This window comes from Oculina patagonica, chromosome 1 (assembly GCF_052425735.1).
Source record: "Oculina patagonica isolate OP01 chromosome 1, crgOcupat, whole genome shotgun sequence".
In the NCBI taxonomy this organism is placed as follows: Eukaryota; Metazoa; Cnidaria; class Anthozoa; order Scleractinia; family Oculinidae; genus Oculina; species Oculina patagonica.
This window is the reverse complement of record NC_135758.1, coordinates 26,387,528-26,409,749: the sequence shown is the minus strand read 5'-3', so window position 1 is coordinate 26,409,749 and position 22,222 is coordinate 26,387,528. Positions and strand designations below refer to the sequence as shown.

The 22,222-nt window shown below is 37.1% G+C and overlaps 1 protein-coding gene across 1 annotated transcript in view; it reads right to left on the bottom strand.

Annotated features, from left to right (window-relative positions):
* LOC144646011 (uncharacterized) overlaps positions 1–22,222 on the bottom strand; it is a 129,274-nt gene that overhangs the window by 15,321 nt on the left and 91,731 nt on the right. The window contains exons 12-20 of the mRNA XM_078505531.1: positions 12,852–12,965; positions 12,309–12,422; positions 11,390–11,506; positions 10,385–10,410; positions 4,934–5,229; positions 2,915–3,412; positions 2,134–2,414; positions 1,609–1,719; positions 861–974 (exon numbers count right to left, since the gene is read on the bottom strand). Of these exons, the coding sequence (XP_078361657.1) occupies positions 861–974; positions 1,609–1,719; positions 2,134–2,414; positions 2,915–3,412; positions 4,934–5,229; positions 10,385–10,410; positions 11,390–11,506; positions 12,309–12,422; positions 12,852–12,965 (1,671 nt within the window). The remainder of the gene's footprint in view (positions 1–860; positions 975–1,608; positions 1,720–2,133; positions 2,415–2,914; positions 3,413–4,933; positions 5,230–10,384; positions 10,411–11,389; positions 11,507–12,308; positions 12,423–12,851; positions 12,966–22,222) is intronic.

Below are 22,222 nucleotides of genomic sequence, written 5' to 3'. Positions count from 1 at the left end.
TCCTGCGGGTTTTTGGTATACACTTCAGGGGTGAGTGTCTGTATAAGTTCATCGAGTAACATTTCCCCTGTTTGTTGAATCAAATTTTGTTTTCGTGCACGAACGCCCTTCTGTAGCTTGAAATTAAAGTACATCAAGCCAGCGGCAAAGTTAATCGAATAAAACATTAAAAAACAGGTTTTGTGACTTGGTAGAATCACAAAGTAGAGTACCAACTTTCCCCTCCAAAGTAAAAGAAAGGAAACAGCGACAAACCGTTCATGCCTGTTTCCAGAATACCCAGATTTGCAATTACGATGATAACGTCCCTGAAAATTGACACACGTAGCTCCGTTCTTGCAGGGACTGTTCGTACACTCTTTAATATCTGTAAATATGTCTTAATTATAAATTTTTTTTACAAAATTTATGAATGATATTTGAAGGGTGTTGTGTGCTGTTCATAGAACTGTACGTTTTCCGTTTAAAAGTTACTTTGAACTATTAAATCATAACGCCGCACAAGTAATAACGGGAAAACGAACAGAACTACCGAAGGTCAAACTCGATTTTTCTGCCCGCAGCAATTTTTTATTTTATTTATTTTTTTATTTATTTTTTTGGCGCCTTTAAATTCTAGGGTTAAATTTAGGGAAGCGCCAGGAAAGCGTTGCTTCAAGCAATAAAAAGAGCGTTTTTAGATTTCTGCGTTTTTTTAGTTAATTTTAATAGACTCTGAAAAGCCCAGTGGGAACGAGCAAATAAAGTTTGTACGTATATATTGTAAAAAAAAAAATAAAGCGTAGGTCAAACATCAGAAAGGAAATACCAGTAGGTTACGCAATCGAGAAAATTTAACAGGAAAAAAAATCAACAAATACCTGTTTCACAGTTGTTTCCAGAGTATCCAGATTTACAATCACAGCGATAACTTCCCTGGAGATTGACACAGGTAGCTCCGTTCTTGCAGGGACTGTTAGTACACTCGTTTATATCTGTCGGACAGAAATGTTTCTACTATCATAAAATACTTGATAACTATATATAGAGTGACAGCTAAGCTGTCAAAGACTTCTCATAGTTGTAAGAATCTTTTTTTCCTGGGTGTTTTGCTGGCAAACTTTAAATTAAAAAATCCGCTTCTGTTATGACACTAGAGATATTGACTGATTAGTTTTTGAGAAGATCACAGTGTGCTGTCTCCTACTCGTTCTGCAAACTCTACCACAAAATCATGTTCTTCCCAATTTGGCACTAACGAGGCTATAACATCGCCGTTAGGTACAATCTACCAAATAAAAGATGACGTACATAATCTTTTGCCATTTCTTTATGTCTCTGTAAAATTTGAGCTTAATCGCACTCACAACAGGCTAGAAAATAAACGTTTTAAACGATGCAGGTCTAGGAAAATTTCGCTTCATGAATTTATTTATGCTGTAGGTATCCCCCGCGATCTTAACCATCAAAAGATCAGCCACCAAACCACTACATTACATTCTTTTCCTCTATTTGTGATAGCAGAGTTTGAAAACATATTTATTTGGTTGGTTATCAACTTGTTTCACCAAAAAGTTTTCACTGTGGGTACTTAACAAAATGAAAACCATGTAGTTGCATGCACATTACCGTTTTGACAGTTGTTTCCGCTGAATCCCGATTTACAGCTGCAAGAGTAACTTCCCGCCGTGTCTGAACACACTCCGCCGTTTTTACACGGGTTTGAAATTTTGCACTCATCTGCAAATTATGTTAAAAAAAGAAACAGTTGAAATCTCTAAAAAGAAGAAGAATTCCGTTGCAATAAAGAATCATGTTGCGGTGTGAAGAGCCAAGTTGCGAAACTTGTAACTGAGACAATTTACAATTAGACTACGAGCCTGAATGTCGCTCACAGAAAACGAGGGCGAGTAGTTTAATTGCTTGAGTAAAAAACTCTAAAGGATTGCTGTAAAAACGCACAATTTTATGCACTTTAAGCCAAATATTTAGAATAATAAATTGACTTTTTTCCGATTGTGTTTTATCAGCGAAAAGAAAAACAATGGGGGAATCAATCAAATTCGCAGATTTCTGTGCTGGTTTTTCCTATAAAAATTATATGCAAAAAGGACGAGTTTTTTTTTTTTTTTTGGTTCTGGAATTATCACTTACCTACGTTCATCTTGCAGCATTTAAATGACTCAATGCAATAGAGTTTGTTACAGCCTCCCCTGTAAACTCCAGCCAAATAGTAACCTTCTTTCTTGCAATAGCTTAATCCTCTATTGTCAAACGAAGAACCGACATTTTCGTTGTAGCAGTGTTCGTATCTGTTTGGGAATGAGTTTGGCTTACAGCATTTTCCCATTTCAATGTTATGTAACCAGTCCCCGTCAGTCCGGTAGAGACCTCGGACAAAGTAACCATTAGGACAGACAGCCCAAGTGTTTGTTCTAATAAAAAAAGAAAATTAATAGAAACGAAACCTGGGTTGAATTATATGCAATTAATTTGCTAGCACTACCACGAGTATCGAAAAAAAAAAGATTTTTGAACAATACATGAAGTTTTTAAAACTAGACCTGCGAGCCCAAGTGAATAGTCAGCGAGACGCCCCAGAGTGGACTTTCGCTCATAGGAAACCAGGCCGACTTGTCTTAAATTGCCTTTGTGGACACTTAAAAGGATTGAAGTCTAAATTCATGTACTTTTGAAGCCAATAATATTAAAAAAGTTTTCCTTTTAAGAATCAACGAGAGCACGTTTGTTGTTTATCAACAAACCGATATACAAAAAGCATGGGAGTACCAATCGGATTAACCGATTCACAATTAAACATCGCTGAGTGTCTAAAAAAATAGCCAACATTATGTATAGAGTATTACGATAAACAACCTATAAGATAATCGTATGCGATAATTGAGATGCTAACGTCGTAAGCTGGGATACTTACTTGTCGAGAACTCCCCACCAGTCGGCGTCTTTACAGGTAGATGGCGTGTTTTGATTTGGTGAAGGAGCTGGACAACATTTCGCTTCTTCCAGTAGATAAATCTTGTCGTTCGAGCCCCGATTATTATTCCTCCAAAGCCCAGTAATGTAATGATTCGACGAGTCACACTGAACCCAACCTTTTTTGTCAAAGGCTCCCCACCAGTTGGCAAACTTGCAGCCATCATACATACTGCAACATCTGAACTTGTCGAGGCAATGCAGTTGGTTGCAACCACCCCTGTAGATACCCGTCAGGTAATAACCACCATCGCAGTTGCTCCAGCCTTTGTCATCGAAGGATGAAGCGACGTTGTGGTCGTAACAGCGGAGATAACTATTCGGCAAGTTGTTGGGTTTGCAACAACGTCCTTCCTCGATGTTGTGAAACGAATGGCCGTTGGTGCGGTATAATCCTTGTAAGAAATAACCATTCGGACAAACGCCCCAACGGTTATTGCTGCAGGAGAATATGTACACTGGTAAAAATGGATTTAGCTACAATATGCCTGCTACTCTAGCTTTAATTTTGACCGATTTCACTGTATACAAAAGTCTCACAATTCGTTGTTTTAGAAGGCATGGTATCGCAGCTGCGAATGAAGCCCAACCTTTCCTTTAGTTTGCTCCAACAGGGTACAGGTACCATTTTAACTTTTATATTAATAACGCTTCCTGAGAGAAGTATCTCATCCAATAAAATACAGAACGACCAATGCAAGGGAGCCCGGTGCGCACAAACCATTGCGGCCACTTTTCTTAGCTGACGTGCAATAAAGGCTCCTGCGAGGCAGTTACATTACACCATAACAGTAACTAAATCGCAACTGCAATGTGTGTATTGTGGACACTGCTCATTCTTCGTCGAATATGGGTCACCCACTACCTCTCGGAACGAGTTAATTCATTGGTTCTTAAAACAATAGATAACAGGTGACAACAGTGCCCCTAGCCCTGAATAACAATATTAATAAAGGTAGTGTTTACAGCGGGCGAATAAAAATAGGTTCCAGAGGGTAGTGTTTACTGTCGAATATATAAACAGGTTGTCTAAAAAGAATTTAAAAAGCCGTTCAAAATCCAGGGAAAGCTACCACTGCCACTGAAACAGTACCGTATTTTCTCGATTAAACGCCCCCAGCGTTTATTTCAAACTTGGCCCGATAGGGCCGGCGTTTATTTGAAATCAGGAGTTTTTTCAAGCCCTATGTTTCTAAGAAATGATTTTTATTCATTTTTTTCGACAGCTATATAATTAGACGTTATTTTTAAAGCATATTAAACCTTTAATAATTGTTTGAGGGGTTTATTTTCAAATACAACTTGGAGACCCGGCGTTTATTCGGGGCCCGGCGTTTAATCGAGGAAATACGGTAAACACCCAGACTGAAAACAAGAAGCCGTCATCTTGGACGATATGGTTTGCGCCCGCCTTTTTGAATTTTGTTAAAAAAAAACTGTAAAAATAAAGAAAAAGGTGAAAAGAGCTACACCACAGACAGTAGTTTGTCGTCCGTAATCCGTGTTAATATCTGTCAGATGGAGAAACCGTTGAGGTAAAGATGCTCAAGGAAAAAATCAACTCCCCTTTCGCCTTATAAGTTGACAATATTAAATCGCTTATTGATTGTTTAAAAAAGTTTTCAAAGTTAATTTTTAACAAATAACTCGCTGTAAAAATCATTTGACGCTTACAATAATGTTTAACTATTCGTTTATTCAATTTATTGAGGGAATAAAATATTTTGACCAAATGTTTTGTCACATTTGATTAGTCATTATACCCAACATTTGTGCCATGCTTGAGCAAAATCCGTTATTTGAGCCTTATTACACACTGTCTGGCTCTCTCGTGGATATGCTCTTTATTCAAAGAAAAGTTTATAGGAAAACGATGTACTCTTGTTCAAAAGGAAATGATTCCCTGTTTAAAGGCCACGCAGTTGATTTAAGTTCAATCAGTTAAGTTCAGTTTGCTTACCTGTCCAACACTCCCCACCAGTTTGCATTTGTACAAGTTGACGTTCGTTCTTGATTTGGCGAGGGAGCCTTACAGCACTTCGCTTCTTCAAGTAGGAAAATTGCGTCGTCACTTCTCCGAGTATTTCTGTAAAAACCAGTTATGTACTCCTTATTTGAGCCACAAATAGACCATCCTTTTTTGTCAAACGATCCCCACCAATTTGCATTTCTACACTGACTCCAACAAGTGTCCGTCATCAGCAGAACGACCACCAGGGACAGGTAAAGTTTCATGATAGTTCCGGAGCCGCCTCGCTGCATAAGAAATAGGTAATAGTGAATTAACTTGTTTTAAACCATCCATTTCATTTTATACACTTTTCGTTTAATTACAACTTTGGACGTTTGCTTTAGTACACAAACAAGCAAGCAAGTTAGTTGGTTAGTTAGTCAGTCAGTCAGTGGTTTAATTACAACTTTGCACGTTCGCTTTAGTACACAAACAAGCAAGCAAGTTAGTTGGCTAGTTAGTCAGTCAGTCAGTCAGTCAGTCAAACTTCGTAACTTAAACTCAAACTCATAGGCCGTCCGACATTCGAAAAATAACTCCTATGCGGACGTCATTTAGGCCTGTCACACACTACTTTCGAATACTGAGTGGCTAATCGAGAAGTCCCTTGGCCGTCTTGGCAGCGATTATAGTGCATTATCGCAAAAAACAAACCGAAAACTGCAAACCACAAAAGACACCGAAACTGAAAAACCGCAGTTCTTGGTGTGAAAACCAAAAACAGATTTTAAAATTGTGTAATCCGCCAAACTGAAAATTCCAATGCCCTTTTCATTACAAGTTTTTCTTGGGAGTTTTATGAAAACGAAAAAATCTCGAAAAAATAAGTTGTCCTAAATGAAATTAAAAATGTTAATTGAAAGTCGCAAATGAAATTAAAAAAAATAAATTAATAAATTAAAAACAACTACAATGTTGTTACGAAAAGTTTGTGCAATAAGGTTAATGAGAATCACTTCGGGGCTTCCTACCATGATCAGCGAATTGCAATTATCCTAGGAAAATGAAAATAATTTTGAGAAGTGTACAGATACATGTGTATATGCCCACCCACCCCCTCCCCCACCCCCGTAAACTCTCTCCATATATGGAAATATTTAAGCTAATTGATTTTTGTGCATTTTAATTTGCATATCTGAAAAGTGCGAAATGAAGAAGGTTTTTTTTTTTGTTAGTAGGACTCTATCCTAAAGATTCATCAAATAGTTTTGGCTGCAGTATACATATATGCAAAATTGAGTCAATCTCGAAAACAGCCTACTGTACTTCAAGCTTCTGTACACTGCGCGACGTTAACCAATTTTCCCTTCTGCCGTGTCATTGTTCTTGATAAAAAACCGATTTCTAATGAAAAGGAAAAGAAATACACCCTGTTCGTTTTCAAGTGAAAGAAACGAGCTAAGAGTTTACTGAACAGATATATGAACAGATATATTGGCCTTTCGTTTTTTTCTTACGGGATATTGAGTGTTATCTTTTACGGGATATTAAGAATCATCTACAGTAGTCATAAAAAAAAAACAGAAGTATTACCGAACAACGTTATCGCTCAGCTTTCCTTTTTTCAACCAGTTCTCGAGATTTTGAACCGCCCGAAATGAAATACTTGATCAATTTTGCGGTACAATTTGAACGTTTTTTCGGTTATTAATTACACATATATTTTTTTCTTGGGGCCTTTTTCGGCATGATGGCAAAAGTACAGAGCTAACTATGTCCTTAATGACATTCGTAAGTCCGTTTCCTGAAGTTTTCAAATATAATCTATAAGATACTATGTGAAATTCTAAAGCAGATTTATAAATTTAGCAGCGGGAAAAAGGAACGCAAACTTCGCAATTCGAAGTTAACACCAAATTAAAAACACACGTTACGAGCAATATAATTTCCTACTAAGTCGTTAATACATTTTTCTTCGTTACTAAAGCTTTATTGTGTCGAACGTAACAATTTAAATGCAAACAGGTTTGATCATGTCAGAACGCCTAATGATATCGAACGGAAATTTGACCGGGGCTTAAAGCCAAATAATTTATTGAGTCTTGATTTGTTTAAACTAATTGTCGTTCTCACTTAACTGGACAACACTTAAATGTCAGAAAAGGGCTCTCTTTAAAATATTGAAACCAAAAAACTTTTAACCTCTGCACACGTTTGAAAATACGCATATTCAGTACATAACTTTGTTAAGCTTGGTAGATACATATTGAATTACGATAGAAAATTTTTGATCTTTTTATTTAAAGTTAAAAAATGCCAGGAATGAATCTTACTTTATGTATCATACCTCAATTTCCCTTTGAATTCAGTGGTTAAAACGCGTGAAGGCCAGGGATATCGTCCTTTCGAAATAAATGCCGAATTAATTGATAATGCTTTGAAAAGTTGTGTGGGTTTACGAACATATCCAACAGCTGAATAAATAGCACGTATATTGGAAATTCATTAAGTTTTAACTAAATAATTTTGTTTTATTTGATTTTAGAACATGGATTGCAACTCAAACGTACAACAGAAGCATATATATCGTTTGCAGACATGCTATATTCCAAAAACAAAACAATTTTCTTGTTTTCTTTATCTCTCGATGTTAATGAAAAGACACAGTTTTAAGGTACTATAATGAAGCGTCGTGAGAAAATGTGAAGCTGTGTAAGCGCGCTAATTAAGACCTTACTTTAGAGCTCGATTAATTATCACATCAACACATTAATACATACAAAATCAATGCACTTAATTTCACGCAATTGAACTGAATTTGATAAAACCTACTTGCAAACTTTAAAAATCGCACAATTGGTTCTCAGCTAGAACTCAGGTTCATTTCGTACACTTAAATGATAACAAATAACCAAATATATAATAAATAAAATATATTTCATTATGTACGATTTAAATTAGCTACGGCCGTTCTAATTTTTGCCGCAAACTTTGCCTAAAGCGCGAGTAAATTTCACCGCCCCCAAATTAAAATCCCGTAGACGGGAATCCTGTTTTTTTCTACACATGCAAGATATCCTGTTTTACATACGTGGATTGAAACTACAATATTTCAACATAGATTTGTCATCTTATTCATGTCCTTAAACTCTGTCAAGAATGAACGCAACATCGGCGACTAAACTAAATATTATATTTACGACAACAGAAGTGATTTCTAAAGGTTTAATTTGGTTTTCAAATTGGCTCCTGAAACTCAAACAGAATATTTTGTTTACGAAAACCGCCTGAAAACATTTGCTACCCACTCAATAATCAAATGAATATTTCAAAAAATAATAATAAAATTACCCGACCATAGAATGAATATTTCAAAAAACCAAAATTACCTAAATATAATTTCTGGCAAAAAATGAGACTAACCGAAAATAGAGTTAAAAAATGTTCATTTATTTTTCTTTCCCCGTCTAGTCTCGTCTTTAAATAGGCCTTAGGCATAAAAATATACTCGTCAGCTTTGTCGCTTCCCTTATTCGCGATTTGTTGAGTCTCGCGGTGTATCATGGGAAAAATGTAAGATAAAGAGAAGTCACTTTTCCTTCCACCTTTCCAAGCGCCTTTGCGTCAATTGGCGTTCCCAGACTCAGCTTTCTTTTGAAAGAATAAGTAGGGTCATCTGGAAAGGAGTCTGGCAAAATAACGCAAAAGCCTCGAAATTCATTTTCGAGCTTCGTTAAGGAGAATTATTCTCAACCTCAGCCATATTAATTCAGCTTTCGGCGATATAAAAATACATAAGGGCTATTGTTGTCACTTAATGTATTGAAATCGTACACTGCCTTTTTTTCTGATAAGCTTGCACTGCAGAGCACAGCTTCACGAATGATATTGCTTTTTTTTTGTTAATCAACCCAGCGCCACCTTTATTTGGGAGTTGGAAACAATGTATTTCGTATTTAGCTGTTGATAACAGCAGACTGGACTCTTTTTTTTTTTTTTTTTTTCAGTTTTGATAAATAGACCTCTCCAAGGTTTTTTAAATATATCTTGGCATGGACGAGTTAGTTTTGGTCGTATCTAAAGCTTTGGTTTCCTATGGATCGAGTCAGCGGGTTTTGGACGATGATGTAGCAGGTCATCTTTTCCAGCGAAATGGAACCTATAGCAACCACGACTACGATGCCGTGGATTCAGTGATTTTAAAGGGGTGACAACAATATATATACTAAACATTTAAATGCACTTTTTCTATCCCAAAACGCATGATTTTGTGATTTGCGTTACTTTTTAGCGCTAAACACACGGGGGAATCACGAATATAATAGTGCTATTAATGTACTTAAACAACGAACGACCAAGTCAACAAACAACCTCTAAACAATGGAGCAAGAAAAAAAAAAGCTCCGACCGGCACGGGAATATTCGATCGTCACGTTTATATTGGAACAAAGACCACATGTTGACAACAAGATCCTTTCGAAAGAAAACTTATTTTACTGCCATAAAAAGAAACGTAACCCTCCCACTGGCAACTACTGGTGTTGCTGTTGGTGTTGTTGAAACTGCTGTTGGCAAGTTCAAAATGAGCAGAATTGCCCATGTGACCTAGAGGCATCCGCTGACTACCGCTTGGTTGATTGCTTTGCAATCGTGAGAATATCGCTCCGCTCAGATTCCATATTAGAGAATGTATGGGAAGTTGCAACTTGACCCCTCCCCCCGGCCCCCCGATTGCGATTGACCATACAGGGACTAAAAGCAAAACAGCGCGTGTTTGAGAAATGCAACCAGATGGCCAACAAAGAGAAAATAAAGACAACGGTTAAGTTTAATCAAATATTTATTTTCCTTTATTTCCCTAGACGTTTATCCCTCTCAATAATCTGCGACTTCATTTCTCTTTCTGCAACGGAAGGCCAACCTGCTAAAGAAAAATAAATTCAGTCGTTATAAGTTGGGCTGAGAAGACTTGCGTTGTTGTTTTTAAGCGCAAGCAATCGTCTAATGATTTAATTGAGTGACCTGTATTGTCAGCACAAAAGTAATCTATTTATAACTCTTAACATTTGGAATTCTGCTAATTAGTTAATAGCGCTCATTCAAGCACAAATCCCCGGTGGTATGCCCAGGGGATGGTAACAGGTAAAATTGAACCATGCATAAGTCAAACATCTCAACTCAGGAATACTACATTTTCTCGATTGAACGCCGGGTGCTAAATAAACGCCGGGTACCGAATAAACGTCAAGTCCCCGAGTTGGAGTTCAAAAAAGGCCCCTCAGCTATTTATTTGATAAGCTGTAGGACACATGATTGTTTGTAAAAATAATGCGAAAGGCCCTTGCTTAACGAAGACCGAGCTGGAATAAACTGAAGGAGTCAACGGTATTTATACTGTATAAATGTGTCTATATCGAATAAAGTACGGACATCGTGATCTACCTGTTGTCTACGCCATCACACACATTGAACAGTTATCTCGGGTCCTAAAAAAATAAAATAGAACATTTACTTGCAAATGTCATTGCTTTGTATTTCTTGCGAATCGTAATAAATTGTATTTCGATTTCTTTACAAGGCTTCGAGGACGTTTGCACGAATATTTTTTTTATAAGTAAATGCAACGACATTATACCTCTCAACAGTAAACCTATGCAAAAAGGCCTCAGTTTGAGCGTGGCCAGAACGACAAATTGCACTAGTTGACGGGATCAACGCCCAAAACCCACCAAACGCAACAAAATATTATTATTATTCTTAAGTGAAGTTGTCCTCATTTCAAAGGTTTGATACGCGTGTTATTACTTATATGTTATGAATTACTTAATTAATTATGTTATGAAGTCCGTTAGACCCCCCCCCCCCTCCCCCCGGTCAGAAAAGGTCCAAAAAAGTTACACAATACCTTCAGAGGACTACTTTTGTCGAAATTTTGCTTTTGTATTAAACGAAAAGTTTACTATAGACTTATTATTTCCTCCAAAATGAACATAAAATCTTAATATGAACGCGAGTTATTTCGAAAAAAAGGTTTTTAAAATAAAAGTTAATAACAAAGTTAGGTGTCATGCAACAACTGTCCTCATGCAATAGGTTCGGCAAATTATTCGGTACTTTAACTTAACGGCTCTATAAAAAAAAATACCAATAAGAATTAAGAAAAAGCCGGACACACTTTGGGAGATTGATGCTTGCTGATTGACATTGGGCATTGCTTTTGTAGTAGTGGTTGCGTTTGATGCCCGATTAATTTGGTGGAATGATACTTGGTCATTTTCTCTTTACCGGCTTATTTCTTCTCAAAAATGGCTCTGTCAAGCATATGATATATATTTTTTTTCGAATTCTACAGTCCTTTACTTCTCTGTAGTTGTCGTAGTTAACTTTAAAACAAAGGACACCCGAGAAGGTATTGTGTTACCTTAAGACAGAAGAAACCGAAAAAAAGACTAAAACATATATTACCTGCTTTATCACAGTCACTTCCAGAATATCCAGGTTTACAATCACAGCGGTAACTTCCAACAAGATCAACACATGTGCCGCCATTTTGGCAAGGATCAGGGAAACACTCGTTGATATCTGGAATTAGTTTAAAATAATGACGACATGGTTTTACAGATTAACTATTATGCACTTTACTGGTTCCTGGAGAATATATGACTTAAAGTTTTGGTATATACTTCATGGGCGAGTGTCACAACTTGACCGTGTTTTACTTCGCTCGTTGTTGAAGCAAATTTACTTTTCTTCTTGACGTACTTTGGTAGCTTGAACTTAAAGTACATTAAACCACCAAAGTACGTCACACACACACACACACACACACACACAAAAGTCAACAAGTTGTTTGACTCTAGGTACACTTCTAACGTTTTCACATAGAGTATAGTACTACCGTAATGATTCGATTTAGCGCCCAGGGCGCTTATTTACTTTTGGCACCCCAAGGGAGGGCGCTTATTCGAGACAGGGCGCTTATTCGTGACGGCGGGCTTATTTAATTTTTTAAGAAACAACCAAATGTTCAAAACAAAACTTTAACAATAACAGAAACGGTAACAGTAGCAAATTGTTGAAAGTTCAGTTACTTGTAAAATAATTATTCATTTTAGCAGTAAATATATACGTGTAAATGAATGAATGTTGAATGTTTATGAGTTTATCTATTCGACATCGATGACTTCAGCGCTTATAAGAATGGCGACGTTTATTAGAATGGGGGCGCTTATTGGGATAGGGGCGCTTATTAACAAAAACACATTCGAAGCGGGGCGCTTATTTGGAAGGGGGCGCTTATTGGAAGGAGGGTGCTAAATCGAATCATTATACCTTTTATCCCTGCAAAAGTGAGAGGAAGGCAACAGAAAAAACCGTTTCTTACCTGTTTCGCAATTGTTTCCAGAATATCCAAATTTACAATCACAGCGATAGCTTCCCTGAAGATTGACACAGGTAGCTCCGTTCTTGCAGGGATTGTTCGTACACTCGTTTATATCTGGAAATAGGTTTTGAGGGTAGATTTTTTTAACATGATTTATGAATGATATTTGACGGGAGTTGTGTGTTATTCACGGACCTGTTCGTCAGATAAAAAATGATTATTTTGAATCATAACGCCGAGAATATTAGCAGTAAGTGGAAAACAGAAAAACTACCCAAGGTCAAACTTAATTTTGATCGCCGAAGTTATTATTTTTTAAGAGCCTCAATTATTAATTCACTGCCTGTATGTTTTAGAAACATCAAGTTTTAGAATTTTATAAAGCGTAAGGAAAGCATTCCTCCAAGCCATATATTTCAATGATAAAACACTTTTTTTAAGAATAGACCAAATGTCTGTAAGAAAATGTCAGTACACTTCTTTATTGAGATAATTTAGAGGGGAAAATTAAACGTTAAATCCAGTGGGAAAATAAATAAATACCTGTTTCACAGTTATTTCCAGAATATCCTGATTTACAATCACAGCGGTAACTTCCAACAAGATCAACACATGTGCCACCATTTTGGCAAGGATCAGGGGAACACTCGTTGATATCTGTGAGACAGAAATGTTGCTAAAATCGTAACACATAACAAAACGTGGATAAACCAATAGCAGAGGGGGTTTCCTTACCTGTTTCGCAATTGCTGCCAGAATATCCAGCCTAACAATCACAGCGATAACTTCCCTGAAGATTGGCACAGGTAGCTCCGTTCTTGCAGGGATTGTTCGAACATTCGTTGATATCTGTAAGAAAGAAATGTTGCTAAAATCATAACACTTAATAAAACGTGGATAAACCAATAGCAGAGGGGGTTTCCTTACCTGTTTCGCAATTGCTGCCAGAATATCCAGACTTACAATAACAGCGATAACTTCCCTGAAGATTGACACAGGTAGCTCCGTTCTTGCAGGGATTGTTCGAACATTCGTTGATATCTGTAAGAAAGAAATGTTGCTAAAATCATAACACTTAATAAACCGTGGATAAACGAATAGCAGAGGAGACTTTCTTGCCTTTTTCGCAGTTATTTCCATAATATCCAGATTTACAATCACAGCGATAACTTCCCAGAAGATTTACACAGGTAGCTCCGTTCTTGCATGGATTGTTTGTACACTCGTTGATATCTGTAAGAAAGAAAAGATGCTAAAATCATAACACTTTATAAAACGTAGATATAAAATGGACTGCAGATGAGATTTCTTTACCCTTTTCGCAGTTTTTTTCATAATATCCAGATTTACAATCACAGCGATAACTTCCCTGAAGATTGACGCAGTTAGCTCCGTTTTTACAGGGACTGTTCGTGCATTCGTTTATATCTGTAGAATATAAAAAGATAAAAGCTAAGGGACGGACCATTATTTTCTTGGAGGGAGGGGGGGATGAAACATTTTCCTCTGCAAACTTTTTTTTTTTAGTTTATGCACCTCTGTTATAAATATCGTTCTTGCAAACAATTTATTTTGTCTTTCCAGGCCCTGCAGACAATTTTTTTCAATATTTTTCATCCCCCCCCCCCCTCCAAAAAAATATTGGTCCGTCCCTAAATGAAAGTAGCAAATACTTGTTAATCTGGCTTAAATTTGTGCAACTGGAAGACGACTTAGTTAAACAGTTGTTGGGAATCTTCTTCCTGAATTTCTCGCCCCATAATAATCGACAATTATTCTCGAAAAATTAGGTAAATATTATGCTGCTATTTACCGAGATTTCGAAGTGATCTCAGCAACAAGCGATATCGAAGTTTTGAGAGGAAAACCATTTAAAGTCGATTCAATTGACCTCTCGATTCATGCGTGGAAAACGTACAAGTAGCACTAACCGTCATGCGCGAAACAGTTTTCAGAATCTTCAAACATGACAAATCTACTTAATCTTCGGAAAAAACCTCGTACAATCTAGCAGAATGGTCCTTTAACACCATTCAAACCTTCAATCGGAATAAAAAAAACTGCTTGCAAAACATTTTGACCCTTGAATTAAAGCTTTTACAGTAAGTTCACTTAAACAAAAACACTTTCACAAAAACGTTCTACTCAATAGTTGTGGAGGTTCTTTGTTGAATAACACTTGATGTTGCTGCCGATAACTCCGCGCCGGCCAGTTTGTTTCTGTTCTGATCACGCATTATTTACTCCACAAGGAGTAAATAATTGTTTTAGTATATACCACACAAGTTGAATAACTAGCTGACCAAAACATCATTTTCGGCGACACGTGAAGGGAGCTTGTTTCTCTTAAGCTGCTCGGAGGTGAATAGTACTTTGCTAATTACCTCCGAATTAATATAACCGTTCACCTCGCGCGAAAAGCACTATTCACCATTCTAGTGCTCATTAGCCCGAGATAGCGAACAAGTTAGACTGCTGGAAACACTTAGATCACTGAGTGTGTATATACTAACAGTATATCTTTTTGTTGTTTATTATAAAATACTATTAATTTTAAGTTATTAACCCTATTCAGACCGGGGGGGGAGGCTTTTGAGGCCCCCAGGTGACTCTTATAACTTTTTGAAGATTCAACCAAACGCTGCCAAACTTTCTGACTTTTCCTAAAATTTATCGGGCAATAATTTGGTAGGGTTGCATGATGTGACAAGAACTTGACATCACCATGGCAACGGCATTTTGACAGGCATGTTTTCCCAAATTTGTAATTTTACGTGATTTGTTAATAAAAATTAACTTTAATGGAATTATTTTATATTTTTACGGTTTTAAAGCACATTTTTTTGGGTGGTTTTCTGGCATTTTGGAAAAATTTTGAAATCCAAGATGGCGGATCCAATATGGCGGCTGTTTTGACATCATGATCACGTGCTGTGACGTCACCATCCCACGTGACGTATACCAAAAGAACCAAAAGAAAGATGTTCGGACATACATATACAATACATGCTATAAGTTTCATTGTGATTGCTTAAAAATTAAAGCCGCCCCCCCCCCCCCCTTCCCGGTCTGAGAAGGTAAAAAAAAGCCCGTTCTGAATAGGGTTAAGTCGGTATATCTTAATTTAGCGATTTAACGGCCAACTTGCTAGAATGGATTAAATTGGTACCCGCTGACAATGGCTACCTTAACGTAGATGCATGCACATTACCGTTTTGACAGTTGTTTCCGCTGTATCCGGATTTACAGCTGCAAGAGTAACTTCCCGCCGTATCTGAACATACTCCGCCGTTTTGACACGGCTTTGAAATTTTGCACTCGTCTGCAAATTATCAAAGAAAAAAGTGAGGACGAGTTATGTTATAAAAGAAAAGAGAGTTCAAATCCTTACAAAATAATGAAATATTCTTATTGCAATGAAAATCATCTCGTGGTGTAAACAGCCAAGTCGCGATTCTAGTTTAACAATTTTTTCATGTTTTAGCGTGTTTAGCGTGTGCTATCAAGTTATGGTGCACGCGAGATGCTTGTAGAGCAGGAAAGGAAGGTAATAGTTGCTCCAGGCGACAACCAATAGCAGCCTTTGCTTCTTGAGTGTTATCAATTATTATCCAAGTGCACCATTTCTCGATAGTGCATAGCTAAAAGCATGAACCAATTGCTTTATAGCATTGCCGGTGGGAATGTAGATCAAATTCCGCGCCAAAAACTCATGCGAGAAAAAAAATGTGGCTTATATGTCGATTCTCTCACGCTTATGTTCTACGCTCGAGTAAAGTGAATTTGATTGCGCGGCTCTGCTTGCTATGCTATAAAACTGAATTAATTTACAATTAGACTACGAGCCCGCGGACGGCGCAGCTGGGTTGAACATCGCTCGTAGAAAAAGAAGGCGAGTAATTTAATTGTTTGAGTAAAAACTCTTAAGGAGTGCTTTCTAAAACGTAAAATGTTATGCATTTTAAGCCAAAAATCACGAAAAAAATGTCTTTTTAAGGAGCAACGCGCGTGTGATTGTGTTCTATTTAACAATTATTCTGCGAAATCGCGCGGAATATCGCCTGATACTTAGCCGACGAGGCCGTAGGCCGAGTTGGCTAAAATCAGACGATATTCCGTAAGATTGAGCAGGATAATTGTTTTATTATTCAACAAATTGTCAACAAAACACATTTTGCACATAGAAAAACTGTAATTATGCTTCGCTTTACAAGATTTCGGACGAATCTTCGCAACCTACGAATATCGCAGGATATATGTTATGTACGGATGACAGATATCGTTAACATTTTGACCATATATGTGCAGCGCGCGCATCTGTTGAATAATAACAGCAAATACACAACAATTGTATGAACCAATCAGATTCGCTGATGACTTTCTACTAATAAATTTTATGTTTCTAGAGTTATCCCTTACCTACGTTCATCTTGCAGCATTTAAATGACTCAATACAATAGAGCCTGTCACAGCCTCCTCTGTAAACTCCAGCCAAATAATAACCTTCTCTCTTGCAATAGCTTAGTCCTCTATTGTCAAAGGAAGTTCCGACATTCTCATTGTAGCAGTGTTCGTATCTGTCTGGGAATGTGTTTGGCTTACAGCATTTCCCCATTTCAATGTTATGTAACCAGTCCCCGTCAGTCCGGTAGAGACCTCGGACAAAGTAACCATTAGGACAGACAGCCCAAGTGTTTGTTCTAATGAAAATAAATTTAATAGAAACTATATCCAATTAATTTGCTAGCACTACCACGTGTCTCGAAATAATATAATGATTTTTGAACAATCTGAAGTTTTAAAAAACTACGAGTGAATAGTCAACGAGGCGCCCCAGAGTGGACAGTCGCTCATGGGAAGCCAGGGCGACTTTTCTAAATTGCCTTTGTGGACACTTAAACGGATTTAAGTCTAAATTCAAAATTTCAAGTACTTTTAAAGCCATTATCGTAAGTGAGTTTACCTTTTTAAGAATCGACGAGTGCACGATCGTTTTTTTTACCAGCAAACCAATATACAAAAACAATGGGAGTACCAATCGGACTCACCGATTCACAATAACACATCTCTGAGGGTCTAAAAAAATTAGCCAACATTATATATAGCGAATGACGATAAACAACTTAACCCTCGGACGTACAAGGGGGGTGGATGCCACCCCCCTCCCCATAAGGTTTTTTCCAAATTTGGAAAAGAGGATTTAATCTACAATGCTGAAACTTTCAGTAGCTGTTTATTCATCCATTACGGAATTTTGATTTGTCAATTATGTGTCCATTATATTTGACGTTGCCATGGCAACGTCATAAATACAGGCAGGTCTTGCCAAAAATCGTCATTTTTAACATTTTTCTTTATGTTTTCCAGTTTTTTGAGACAGAAGTGCAAGATTTGTTTATCTTTACATTCCATAAGCATTCTGGCTTGATTTTGCATCAATTTCTGTTATTTTGTGACTTTCTAAGAAAATGTTGAAATCCAAGATGGCGGATCCAAGATGGCGGCTCAAATGACGTCACGTGACGTCATATGACGTCACAGCCAATTAAAATTATGTCATCTTGTAGAGTAAGCTAAGGGCTTTCCTATCAGTGTAAAATAATCTCGCTATGCCTTAATATAACGAAAACTCCGAAACTCCGGGGAGAGGGGGTTCCATCCACCCCCCCCCCCCCTTGTACGATGGTGGGGTGTGAGTTTGCTTGTACGTCCGAGCAAAATGCTACACTTGTTGGAGTTGTGTCAATGAAGCAATTGCAATGCGAGTTTTTCCCATAACAACGTCGCTGGGGTACTTACTTATCGAGAACTCCCCACCAGTTGGCGTCTTTACATGTAGATGGCGTGTTTTGATCTGGTGCTGGAGCTGGACAGCATTTCGCTTCTTCCAGTAATTTAATCTTGTCGTTCGAGCCCCCACTGTTATTCCTCCAAAGCCCAGTAATGTAATGCGTCGACGAGTCACACTTAACCCAACCTTTTTTGTCAAAGGCTCCCCACCAGTTGGCAAACTTGCAGCCATCATACATACTGCAACATCTGAACTTGTCGAGGCAATGTAGTTGGTCGCAACCACCCCTGTAGATACCGGTCAGGTAATAACCACCATCGCAGTTGCTCCAGCCTTTGTTATCGAATGATGAACCGACGTTGTGGTCGTAACAGCGGAGATAACTATTCGGCAAGTTGTTGGGTTTACAACAACGTCCTTCCTCGATGTTGTGAAGCGAATTATCATTGGTGCGGTATAATCCTTGTAAGAAATAACCATTGGGACAAACGCCCCAACGGTTATTGCTGAAAAAGAATATGTATATTGATATAAATAGATTTGGCTACAGTATGCCTGCCACTCTAGCTTTTATCTTGAGCGATGTCACTGTATACAAAAGTCTTATAATCCGTATTTTTAAAGAAGGCATGGTCGCGCAACTGCGGATGAACTCCAACTTTTCTTGTAGCTTGCTCTAACAGTGTACAGGGACCATTTTAACCTTTGTATTAGTATCGTTTCCTAAGTATCTTACCCAACAAAATACAGAAAGTTAAGTTTTCCTACCTGTCCAGCACTCCCCACCAGTTTCCATTTGTACAAGTTGATGTTCGTTCTTGATTTGGCGAGGGAGCCTTACAGCACTTCGCTTCTTCAAGTAGGTAAATTACGTCGTTACTTCTCCGAGTATTTCGGTAAAAACCAGTTATGTACTCCTTATTTGAGCCACAAATAGACCACCCTTTTTTGTCAAATGATTTCCACCAATTTGCATTGCTGCACTGACTCCAACAGGTATCCGTCATCAGCAGAACGACCAACAGGGACAGGAAAAGTTTCATGGTAGTTCCGGAGCCGCCTCGCTGCACCTGCATAAGGAATTGATGACTGTGACTTAAGTGGCAGTTTCTCTTAAAGCGGTCCATCGCATTTCGGGTCGGAAAAAAGTTTTCGCTCAAACTTTGCCCAGTGAACTATCTTAGGTTGTAAGTAAATGCAACGACTTTAGTTTTTGGAAATACGTTAAAATATATTTTTAGGGCTCTCAACAGTGAAGGCTGCAAAAGGCCTAATTTTGAGCTTGACCAGAACGAGAAATTTCATAAGTTGACGAGCTCGCCGCTCAAAAACAACCAAACGCATCAAATTATTATTATTATTTCTAAGTTAAGTGGTCCTTCAAAGGTTGGAAACGCATGTTAATTTTGATACATTTTGATTTACGGGTCCGTGATAATTTAAGTATCAGCAACGTAATTAACCGTTAGATCGCTTTTTGTAAACATGCAAAAGTATGGTGTTTTCGCCGGCCTTTATTTCACGAGTCCAGACACGACCATTCTAAATTCCAACTGAATCCTACTAAACAGATCTTAGGAAGCATAGAAATATAAAAATACCTTGCACTTTCTATCTTCCTTTGCCACAGCGACTTCGAACATTTCGTGCTTATGCGAGTATTTCATACACATTATGCAAATGAGCTTACTTACTCGCATAAGCACGAAATTTTCGTTAACCATCACAAAACCTAAACTTGTTCTATCTTCGGAAATTTTCGCCGTCTTTTCTCTATTCCTTAAAAAGCGATAGATTCAGATTCAGAATTGCTTCTAAACTGCCTTCAAGACCTTCAACCGATCCATTGCAGGCACGTTGGCAGCCACACTTTTCAACCTAACCTCAAACTTCTAGGCATTATCAGAGCTGATAGACATTCGAGAAATAATTCCTACGCGGACGTCATTTACGCTTGTCACGCACTCCTTTCAAATAACGTTTGTGTAAGTGCTTAATTGAGAAGTCCCTTGACCGTCTTTGTAGTGATTTGGTAGTGATTTGGACGCATGATTGCACAAAAAAAAAGGCAAATCCAAAACAAAAAAATTAGTATCTTAACCGAAACTTGTAAACCACAAAAGGGGAACAAAGCCGAAAGACCACAGTTCTTGGTGTGAAAACCAACCGATCTTAAAATGGTCAAATTCACCCAACTGAAAATATCAATGTCCCTTCTTATTTCCTTTTTCACTCGCGATTTTAATGAAAACGAAAAAACGCGAAGAAATAAGTTGGCTTAATTTGAAATTAAAAATGTTAAACAAACTCTCGAAAAAGGCCAAAAAATAATAAATAAATAAATAAATAGATAAATTAATTAGTTAAGAAACAAATAAATAAGTAAATAATTAAACCTCTCTTCCAAAATTACGAAATTATGTTTTTTGCGAAAATTTTGTGTAATAAGATTTATTAAAATCCCTCCAGGGCTTCCTATCACATGATCCATGACCTGTCTTAGGAAAATGAAAGTAATTTTGAGGAGTTTACAGATAAATGCTCCTCCCCCCTCCATAAACTCTTTCCATATATGAAGATTCATCAGTTCATTAATTATTGTGCATTTTGCATATATGAAAAGTGCGAAATGAGAAAGGTATCAATTTTTTGTAGGACTCATAATTATTCTTCAAAGATTTCTGGCTGCAAAATTCCTTTAAGCAAAATGTACTCAATCTCGAAATCAGCCTACTGTCGAAGTGGATCAATGAAATGACTTTCTTCAAGGTTCGGAAAAAAGCTCGCCGTTAATCAATGCTGCCTTCTGCGGTGTCATTGTTCTTGATAACAGTCCACTTTCTTATGAAAAGGAAAACAAATACACCCTGTTCTTTTTCAAGTGAAAGAAACGAGCTTAGCATCCACTTTAATTTTGATGAACAAATATATTAACCCTTCGACTCAGAAGTATTATTTTTGACAGGATATTGAGAATCATCTACAGTGGTCATTAAACAAGAACTCTTTCCAAACATCGCTATCGCGCAGCTCTCCTTTTTTCAACCAGTTTTCGAGATTTCGAATAGCCCGACATAAAATACTTGATCAAATTTTGCGATAAAATTTTAACTTTTATTGAGCTATTAATAATGGTTTTTTTTTTAGCGACGTATACTTTATTGGCGTGATAGCCAAAGTACAGAAATAACTACGTCCTTTATGACATTCGTAAGTCCGTTTCCCGAAGTCTGTAAATTTAATCTTAAAGATACTGCGTTTTAAGTTTCAAGCAAATTTATACATAAAGCAGCCGGAAAAGGAACGCTTCCTAGCATCAAGTCTACGCAAACTTCGCAATTCGAAGAAAACACCAAATCAACATAATTTCTCCACTAACTCGTTTATACATTGTTCGTTGTCTCCAAAGTAGCTTTATTGAGTCGAAAGTAACACTGTTAAATGCAAACAGATTTTATTTTGTCAAAACACCTTATGATATTGAATTGAAATTAAAGCCAAATAGTTTTTTGAGTCGTGATTTGTTAGAGCTAATTGTTGTTCTCACTGAACTGAATGTCAGAAAGAGGCTTTCCATTAAATAGTTTTAAATACGCAGATTCAGTTCATAATTTTATTTAGCTCGGTGGATACACTGAATAACGATAAAAAATTGCTGATCTTTTAAAAAGTTAATACTAAAAAAGTAACCAGATATGAATCTGACTTTATATATCATACCTCAATTTCCTTTTGAATTCAGTAGATAAAAAGCGTGCAGGGATCTCTTCCTTACAAAAAATAAACGCCGAAGAAATTGAAAATGCTTAGCAAAATTGTGTTGTTAAGCAACATATCCAACAGCTAAATAAATATATGTGTATTCGACATTTTTTTTAGTTTTTGACTTACTAATTTTGTTTTTCGTGGATTTTAGAACAATGAATTGCAACGAACAACAGAAATGTACTTCTTGTTTGTAGGAGTGTTTCATTTCAAAAACAAAGCTATTTCCTTGTACATATATTTTTTCTTTTGTTGCTACTGAAAAGACACAGTTTTAACTTGCTGTTATGATGCGTCGTGAGAAAATGTGAAGCTGAGTAAGCACGTTAATTAATACTTTACTTTTGAGCTCGATTAA